Genomic DNA, 10,882 nt, shown 5'->3' with positions numbered 1-10,882 from the left:
GCAAATACAATAGGTTCTGATTAGACACTCTATGGTAACTATGTAGGGACTCTGGTTGAGAGTTTGTGAACATGCTAACAAACCATTCCCCTCAGTCCACCCTCGAGAGGCTAACATGCTATGTCCCTAGCTAAACCACAAGGACTATGAATGATTAACTATTCCCCTTGGCACCACCCTTGGGAGGTCAACTTTAAATTTCTTATCTTATTTAATTTTCTATTATTTAATTAAGTAATCACTTATTAGAAACTCCTATACATACACCATGTCAAGATCACCGCATAGGTTATGAGAGAATCCCCTCCACTACCTTACCCTACATACATATGCTCATCACACAATGAGTGCCTGTAGGCATGCATATTCCCAACCAAACCCCAAATGAACCTAACTCCATTGAAATACAAATGGGAGATTGGGCCTTGTAAGTCACCCAAGAAATCCATGCGCACATTGTGATCTATCAACAAGAGGAGTAGAAAGATATAGAGTGAAGTTCTTGTTGTATCTATTTGGCCTTTGAATGATATAGAATGAAGTTCCTTCCTTATAGAATCTTATTGGTCTCTAATCTTTATGTCGTGTTGAGTTAAGCAAGGATTGAATCTATGTATTTTGGGATTATATTGATGAACTATGTAGTCTTAGGAAAAGATAAGATTGAACATACTATTTTGGTGTATCACCCCTCTAGTTTAGATTAGGTAGTTTCAATCTCATGCATTTCCTTCTTCATTTTCCTCTTAAGAAGTAGTTAGGTGCATCCTGATAGTAAGGAAATCAGCCTTCTCTGGAGACTCAATCTCAATGTTTAGGTGCATCTTGATAGTAAGGAAATCAGCCTTCTCCAGAGACTCAATCTCAATGTTCAAGTCCCACAACTTGGAGATTGTTTCTATGTTTCACAAGGTTTCCTTTAGGTCAAACTTTAGGCAAGGGTGCAAACTTTTGTGACAATAGTCATGCAGCAAAGGAATAAGATGGATGAGGCAATGGGGTTGATTTCTTTACAGGTATGGAACAATCTATAGTTTCATCTTGATGGGTGCAATATCCGTCTAGCTATGTGGACCAAGCTTGATGGCTTGTTTGGTACAATGAATGAGTTTAGGGCACTTTAGATTGAGGTATGGCTTGCCTCTCTTATGTCAAATTATTTTCCTTCCATTAAGGATTTCTTGATGAAGTTCAAGAAACAAAGATCTTTATTGTAGGGTTGTGGGAAAACCAAGATAACACTGAGTGCATTTACTTGATTCTTTTTAACCTTCATGGAAACTTTTAGATTTCTATGTCTACCTTCTATTCCACCAAGAATTCTTTGGGTACTAGATTTACCATGCCTTCCTTTGAGTATTTTGTGATCATTTGACTCAAGAGAAAGCTAAGCTCTCTTAGTTGGATTCTCTCATAGGCTCATAGACTTATGCATTGGTAGCTCAACCATATTTTGGGAAGAAAGAGAAGAAAAAGAAGTCACCTCCTAAAGATTCTTAGATTGATTCCATCCCTCACATCACATCAAGCCCACCTCCTCATAAATGAGATAAACCAAAGCCAGAAAGACCAAAGTGTTCTTATTGTAATAAGCTCAATCATGATGAGTCACATTGCTATAAGAATAAGTTAAATGGCTATGCCAAATAGGTTTCAAATTTGACGGGTCTCATTCTGAAGAGAAACATTCATATTCCTTCTACTTCTCATAAATCTTCTTCGTCATAATCATTTTAGTTAGATGGTAAAGATATAGGAAAGGGTCATGCACTATGTGCAACTAGTACTCCACACTCTTCTAGATGGTTGTTGGATTTAGGTGCTTAACACCATATGGCATCTTCTCAAGATTTGTTCTCTTCTTTTGAGGCTCCTCCTACTCCACACATTTTGATGGGGAACAACATTGTTATGACTATAATTAAAAAAAATTATATTGACATTGATGATGGTACATTTCATGATGTATAATGTCTTCCATTTTGTCCTCTGACCTTCTCTCTATTTATAAAATTACACAAAGTGGGATAGGGAAGATAGTTGAGTTTGCACAAGATTTGGTGTACATCAAAGATAGTGAGACAAGCAATATTGTTGCTAAAGGGATTGTTGACTACTCTTCCCACCTATACTCTTTCTCTCATTTTGGTCCACCATCTCCACTAGTGGAGACTCTCCTTCTTCATGAGAAATAGTTGAGGTGAAGTCAGGTCACTTGAACTTATGTGTTGTTCTTAGGACTAGTGTTGTGACTACCTCCATCTCCTGTTCAAATTCCATCTATTGCACAGGATTACTTTTTAGCATTTCCTACCATTGTAGCTCCAATTATCAAGCCACCTATTATAGTTGTTTAGGATATATCATAGGACACACATCTACTCTTAGATGATAGATTTAACACACCTGTTATCCTCCATTGGAGTTTTCATTTTAGGATTCTCATGCATTCTCCTTTGAGCATTAGCTAGGACTTCCAGCTTCACCTTACATTCAGGGGTTTCATCCTCCTTGTCCATTACCTTTGTTTCTTTCATATTGGAGCCACATTGGTTTGTTCATCGATGGGAGTTCTATCATTTTGGGGGCTTGTGGAGCCTCAAGCCTCTATCATAGGGGGTTTCATTGTAATTATGGTTTTGAGAGAGCCTCTTGAGACATATTATTTGTACTTTTTTTTTTCTATATCTTTTTGGAGTAGGGTTTTTTCCATGTGGTTTTCTCTATTTCTTCATTTCATATATATTTGGTTGTGAGTGGGTACCTCTTTAGACATAGTTGTTAGGACCCAAGTTTTCTTCAGCATTGTAGTTTCCTTCCTTTTTCATGCATTGTTTGTAGTTGCATTATTGCTCATCTTAAGGGGGGTGTTAGAGTAAAGGGTTAATTTCATTTCATTTATTAAATTACCTTTATTCCCTTCTCAAGTTTTCCTTTTATGCACTTGCATTTCCATTTGATAATTAATTAGTAATTATTAAATGTAATTTATCTCTTAGGGTTTCATTTTTAGGTTTTTTTATTCCCTTCTATAAGAATTCATCAATTGTAAATTTCATTTATTATTTCAGTCTAATAATATAATTTGCATATTCTCAAAGCCAAATCCTTGCCTCTTCTTTGTCTTTTCTTCTTTGTGATAGGTTCTTGCATGCAGGTGTTCTTCAGATTTTGTGGATTTGTATTGCTCAAATCCTTCAACCATGATAAAAGACAATCAATTAACCTTTATATTGCTTGTGAGGGAATACTTCCAATGATCTCTATTGTGATGACGAAGTGTTCTAATCTTTATTTTTTCCTCTTAATCAAATTGTTTGAATTACACAATAATTAATAAACCTGTTATTATTATGAGAATATACTACCCTTACTAATTAGTTCTCTTAATTTTTGATTGGTTAGAGACCAATTTCCTAGGCTTATATTGTTTTATTTGAGTGGAAAAAATCTGAAGAAAAAGAAGAAGAAGGAAGCAATGAGAAAAAATTTATTATTCGTAGACAACGTGTCCTATGCTAATTCATTGGGATCAGCAGTTAATTGCATTTGTAACTTGGTTTTTATTTTACCATTACTTTGATAAAGACATGGTCTGCCAGTTGCTCATAAAAGCTTTCCTTTGTGGAAGAAAAGATTTAGGAAATTTGTAGAATTGAATTTGCAGCACAAATATGGCTCTAGAATGCATGAAAGATAATTCATTTGTAAAAACAATCAATTTTACAAATTTTATGAATAAAATAAAAATCATAATTGTTCTCTTTATAAAAAGTATATGCCATATTTAATGTTGAAAAAATTCTTGGATAACTTTTTCAATATTGAAAAAGTCAATTTAGCTATCTTTATTAGAAGCAACTGGATTCATCTATTAAATTTATACTTGTTAAAATATTATAATTTTAACAAAGGAATGTATATTTTGTTATAAGTATGATTTAATATTTTACTATCTTTATGTATGACATATTGTGATAAGAATTGATTAATTTGATGAAATAGCTTAAAAATTAATTATTAGCAAATAAATTCTTGAATTCAATATTTTTTTTCTTATATAACTTTAAAGATATAGTCATTTTCAAAATTAATTATTAAAAATTTAATAAAACTTAACATTTTTTTTTCATTTTTCTAATAAGTTTGTACAAGCATTTTAGAAATAAATTGTTCATTTAGATTGTTTATTCTAATTTTTTAATCCATTTTTATATAGTTTGAACATATATTGAAAAAATCATAATTTATTGGTAAAACTAGTATACTTGTGCTCTGACTTTTTGTGCATGCTTGGTTCAAACAGATTATTGTTTACTTATTTTTAAAAACTTCCAGCCATTGTGTCTACTTTATAACCCCACACAAAGGAAGGACTCTAACTCAACCAATAAAAATTGAAGTATCTTTGTGTTACTCCTTATTGTTTGTGCTCTACCCTCTCTAATTGCCTTGTTTCATTATGATAATACGGTCCATTTCATTAAACAAAATAATTGCTTCTAAGTGACGCAAAACATGCACTTAACAATGGGACAATTATTATTTTTATTGGCCTTGGAATAATTGTGTTAAGGACAATTAAGCAATTGTCTTTTGAGTGTCACTCCATTACTTACACAAATCAACTTGGTTGAAAGCTTTTCTCCCATGATTGCTTATTTTAACTTACCAAACTAATATATTTTTATTTGCAATTCTTGTTTTTACAATAACAAAATTACATTTTTGGGATTGTTATATGTTGGTTTTTGGCTAGAAACATGAAGCAATTATCAAATATTTCGTACCCTATTTTCATTCATGGGGGACCATGAGGCTAACAAACATGAAATTCTATTGGTTGACATCAATCAATTGTAGTAAAAGGAATGTCTTTATTTAATAATATTGTTGTATGTTTGTTTTTTATTTTGAAGTGTGAAAATTAAGATGATAGTTATAATTGGGAAGATATTTCTTGTTAAAAATATTATATTTAAAATTGTAAGTTTTAATTAGTTGTAAAAGTTAAGGAAGGAAGGTATAGTTATTGTGAAATTAACTTTTTTTAAATGATTATTTAGTTTATTAAGAATTATGAAATGGGGTATGCATGTTTGATGGTTATATTATTGTATTCAATGATTTGTTGTTATAAATATAGTCAAATTTTTAAAAAGAAATGTGTATGGTTAGATTTTCTTTTAGAAATTATTTTATGTAGGTAGAAATAAAATATGTTTTAATGTTTAAAAGAAAATCTTAATTAAATAACAATAAACCTTAATCATAAGTGTTTTCCTTAACAATTAATTACTTTTAATACTAATGTTTAATGAGTGAGTACAATAGTTCTCATCTCTTCTTTATGAAGCTATATCTCACAGTGTTGATTCTATATAAATCTTAATTTATCAAAAATGTGAAATATAAGAATATTGATTTAAGTTCAAGAAAAATAGACATTTAAGAAAAAAGAACTTTTTGACAATTCAAATATGCTTAGTTTAATATACTAAAAATTCTTAATAACATTCTTTATATTTTTCATATTAGAGAGACATAACTCTATAATGGCACCACCATTCTTATTATTGCTTTCACTTGTTTTCTAAGGTTGCCCAAACCCTTCAAAACAATAACTCATAAAATTACACAACACAAAAGTTTCAGAATAGATTCTTCATTAAACTTTCCCAACTCTACTCTGCCACTACAATGAATGAAAGAAAGACAACTACTTATTACAATTTCAAAAATTACGATATTTGGCAGATTTTAGGGAAAAACAATTTTTTCTATTTTTTGATAATTTTTAGAACTCATACTAAGTATCCTGATTTTACCAAGAAAAACCCCCCAACTAAGACAAGATGAATTGTGAACTAATCTACGAAATCAAAGAGGTCGATATGTCCTCGGATGCTCCTACATCATTTTATTATCTAATTAGAAATGGAAACTTTCTTTTCCCTTTCATTTTTTTCCTATTTTTATTTTATTTTTAAATCTTGTAAAAATGAAACAATGAAACACTATTCATTCTAAATGTGAACAACTTCTAAATAAAATTACATTCCATATATCCTCAATAGTTTTAATTCTCAGTACTAAAAAAATTAAACATTTGAAATAATTCTTGTATATTCTTTTTTAAGCATATACAACAATTTCATGACATAAAAAATAATGAAATTTGAGTATTAATTTAAAATAATGAAATTTGAGTATTAATTTAAATAATTGTATTATTTTTTAATAATAAATTTAAAAGAATATTAAATTTATATTTATGAAAATTAAAAAGATAAACTTAAGCTCTTTAATGATGCAAAATAAAGAGCGAAGAGGGGCATTTCAACCCAGAGACTCACTACCACACCAAATAATTCTTGTATATTATTTTTTAAGCATATACAACAATTTCATGAAATAAAAAGTAATGAAATTTGATTATTAATTTAAATAACTGTTAATTTTTTATAATAAATTTAAAAGAATATTATATTTATATTTATGAAAATAAAAAAGATAATCTCCTTAATTATGCAAAATAAAAGCAAAGAGGGGCGATTGAGCTGAGAGCTTCACTTAATCATAGACTATTTTTTATCTGAAGAGGTCCTCAACCTCTACAAAATAAAAATAAAAATAAAAAATTTCAAATTTGATCAATATTATTTCATCAATTTTATTTTAGAGTAGTTATGTGTCATTATCAAGATTAGAGAGGTGATACCATAAATAGTTTTATGTTAATATCATGGATGCATCCTTGACATAAGCTTGCATATCAAGTTGCATCCTTGACATAAGCTCGCATATCAAGTAGTTAGAATAACTTAGTGGATTAAAAAATGTCTATAAATTAGAAGATATTATTGATCTTAGAATTAAATATGAATAATTATATCTATATTTTATCTAAATTCTAATCTCAAGCACAAATTTAGTTTTTTCAATAATATCATTTTTAGCTTTACAATTGTCCACTCTAATGATTATAATGAACCAATTTAAAAATGGAAAAAAAGTCACAAAATTGTTAGTGAGTCAATTTTAAAATGAAAAAAAAAATCACAAAATTGTTATGAGAGTGATTTCGATATCCCATTTCAACAAATTCTACATACTACCAACGATCTCAGTGCATTTTTTACATTGTATTGTCTCATAAAATAAAATATTAAAATCTCTTCATGGCTAAATTTATTACTCATGACCTCTCTTTTCTCTAATAGATTGCTACTCAATAATATTCTAGACAATGAAACTACAACTATAGAAATTAATTTAAAATTGTAAATTGAATATGGTCGATCTAAATTGATGACCTCTCTTTTGTCTAATAGAATTTAATTGCTACTCAATAATATTCTAGACAATGAAACTTCAACTATAGAAATTAATTTAAAATTGTAAATTGAATATAGTCCATCTAAATTGATAACTTTCAAATTTGGTAAAGTAAAAAAAAAAAAGTCCATCTATATCGATAGCTTTAAATTTTGTTAAAACACAGGGAATCCTCACACAAGTAAGCTATAGATACAGAAATTTGATCCATTCTGGAAATTACACGAAATAAATGTTTTTCTTGTCACTCAGTCCTCGTCAGCGGTTCAGTTGGGGTTGTTACCCAATAGATGGACTTCATACCTTTTATTAGTATTCATAAATGCTTTTTTATTACGGTTAACGGATTTCGGGTGCGACTCCGATGTAACGCGGACTCTATTTTCCAGATTTCCAACAAATCCATAAACCTATACCTAATTTAAAACAATGACATAATTAAGGCCAAATTTTTCGTTTTCTTTTTATTTTTGACCGCAACGCAAAAATTCATAGGATACGACAAAGGTATTAACTGCCTAGCTTATTTTGCAGCTTTTTACACGTATTTGCAAAATCGCCACGTATTCCCGTTAACGGGAATATGCTCGGAATACCTTAAAGCGCCGGAAATATTGTTTCTTGAATATTCTGTTATCCGCCATACACGGGTCTTACGGAGAACCTGAATTTAGTGGCCTGTTTTCAAAGCATTCTGTGCAGACACTTATCACAGACTATTTTTGAGGAGTTGGATCATATACTATTTCTATAATACCTTGCTATTATACAAAAATCACTTCCATGGAGGCACGGAATATCAAAAATAATCTTCTTGGGGTTAGAGTTCAGAAACCCGCGTTATTAATAATCTCTACAAAAATTTAAAAAATCTAAACAAGTCTTCCGAAATCTGAACCATGGACACCTCACATGATTATGAATTTAGATATTGAAAAACTGCTCAAACATGATTAATGTGTTCGTGAACAAGAAAAATTTGCAAACACATTGCCGGTACTGGAAATGAATCTATGAAATTGTTCCTGGACACTTTTCAAATTATCATGCATGAAAATAGAAATTTTGTAACACAGTGCTGGTGCTGGAAATGAATCTGTGAATTTGTTCTAAACACATTACAAATTATCATGCATTAAAACAGAAAAAATTGCAACACACTGCTGGTGCTGGAAATGAATTTATGAATTTTTCCCAAACACATTGCATGAAAACAGAAAAATGTGCAAGCTGACGAAACCTTGAAAATCCAAATTGTGAAATTGAATCCAATAAATTCTCGCTGGGAAGCAAACACCTATACAAATTTGTGTACGGAATGTACACACAGTAACAGTTTTAGAGATTATCTCGTCCTGTGAGGAAATATTCATGAAAATTTCATGCATGTGTGAAGAAGAGCCGAACACATTGTGCATCGGAGACGAACAAATAACAAATGATACATACAGAGTCACATCTCATCTATAATTTTCCCGTCAACTAACAGAACTGCTCATTCGACTGCATCAAATCCCGGAGCTTCGGCCTGGATTCGCTAATCGTCTCCAGCTTAGGCTTCCACGCTCTGCAGCCGCTCAATCTCAGCTGCTCAAAGGCCGTCGTCAAATCCGGATCATCTTCCAAATTTAGCCGCGGCAGTTCCTGAGCTTTTTCCTCAATCAAAAGATCTGCATCCTTTCTCCTCTCCGGCATCATGTCGCCAAAAAACAACGGAAGAATCTTTGCATTATTTTTTCCATGGCCGCCGCCGCCGCCGCCTTTAGCAGCCGAATTAGCCCTAAAGGCAAGCGAAGCCATGTCAGCACCCGAAAGAACACCTTTAAGCTTCTGCATCGGTAGAAGAAAATAAAGCTGTCCGAGCTCCAAATCCTCGTCCGCCATGAGAGGATTTATTCGGCGCCCGATTTGCAGTCCATTCGCATGGCACACAAACTGCTGAGGATTCTCCAGCATGAGCTCGGCCGCTTTAACCCTCCGATGAAATTCCTGAACCGAACCATTCGGCAGCACAACTTTGAGCATCTTCGAGGGCACCGTTGAGGCAGCGCAGGACACATAATTGCCCATGGCGTCCTCTCTTCTGCTCTTCTTCCCAGACACTTTCTTCCTCTCAAACCCTCCCAAATCCTTACCAGTTTTCGCAGCTTCCAGCTGGTAATTTTCCACGTCTGTTAACGATCGAAATGAGCTAAGCGACGACACAGAATTCGGCCAGACGATGCATTTATTGAGAAAACATCCCACGGGCGGGGCCATTATGTAGATCACCTCACCGCAAAGCTTTTTTTTTTCACCTAGACCGCAGATGTCGCGTGAATATCATCTGTCAGCAGACGGGAAAGCAAGCAAAAGTCTGCATCATCTCCTGTGGCCCTGTGAGGCCCACACGCATTTCATTTTTTATCTTCATTTTCCTCTGGATTCTCCATGAAAGCCATCAATATAATAAAAAGAAAAACACCCTAAGCGTGAGCTGTTCTGACATTGCAGCTGGCTTCAACCGGGCAACTAATTAAGTACGAGATAAAGCTTTACACGCGCTTCTCTCTCTAACTGTCAACAAAACAAAACCTAACCTAACTTATTCTCCCTTTTATAATCGCTCCATTTCACCAGCCAGTTGTGAGATGTGGTTATCATGTGCACTTGCAGTGATTTTCTCCTCCTTTCTGTTATCTCTATGTAAAGCACTTGGACTCTACTGCCCTCCAACCGCGTACAATAAATCTTCGAGGGATACAAATATTTAATGGTTTCTTTTTTTCAAAACCTTCGGAATTAACGGATTTGTGGATAGAGAAATTTCCTAGGGTGACAAAAATTGATATATATATATATATTTTTAAAGGGAATTGTGGAGGGAGAAGTTTTCTAAGACGACAAATATTTAATGATGTTTTTTCCTTCGTTGGAGTTAAGAGAACTTAACTCGGGTGGAGTTTGATGTTAGTATGTTATCACTTTGGAGGACAATTTGCAGAGTGAGAGACCCATGGAGGCCTCGAATTGAGATGTTAAATTTTTATAAAATACTAAATTTATAATTAAATTGATTAATACATCATCAAATTATATTATAGATAATATATTAATGTGATATAGAATTTATTTTATTTTATATGTTTTATATTATCTATTATATTATATTTATATTAATTTAGAATGTTTTTAAAATAAAACAACTATTGAATAAGAAACCTTTTAATTAATTTGATAATTTTATATATATTACTATTTTTTATCATAAATACAAGTTTTAAATTTAGAAACATGTAAGTCTATTGCTAGTTTGTATTTTTATATTTATTATATAGGATTTTATTATTATTTGTTTGGATTTTTTTAACGATATTTTTTACAAATGTTACTAATTTATTTGTATTTTTAAGATTTAATTTCTTTTAATATTTAATAATAAATATTTATTTTATATACATTGATAAAATATTACAATTTATTTTAAAAACTGTATACAAAAAAAATTGAAGTCAATATTTTTCCAAAAACACAGAGATAGGGTGACCGTCAAATTTCAGCCTAG

General features: G+C 31.6%; 1 protein-coding gene across 1 annotated transcript; it reads right to left on the bottom strand.

Annotated features, from left to right (window-relative positions):
* Positions 1-8,574: 8,574 nt before the first annotated feature.
* LOC149539284 (uncharacterized) lies at positions 8,575-9,902 on the bottom strand. The gene has a single exon (XM_089800609.1). The coding sequence runs from the start codon at positions 9,595-9,597 to the stop codon at positions 8,821-8,823; it is 777 nt and encodes a 258-aa protein (XP_089656735.1). The 5' UTR covers positions 9,598-9,902; the 3' UTR covers positions 8,575-8,820.
* Positions 9,903-10,882: the final 980 nt, after the last annotated feature.

The sequence above is a fragment of the Cupressus sempervirens genome, chromosome 9, assembly GCF_028749045.1.
Source record: "Cupressus sempervirens isolate cs-2001-9-10 chromosome 9, ASM2874904v1, whole genome shotgun sequence".
NCBI classification, from domain to species: Eukaryota; Viridiplantae; Streptophyta; class Pinopsida; order Cupressales; family Cupressaceae; genus Cupressus; species Cupressus sempervirens.
Note: the sequence above shows the minus strand (reverse complement) of the source record. Positions and strands in the feature narration are given on the sequence as shown.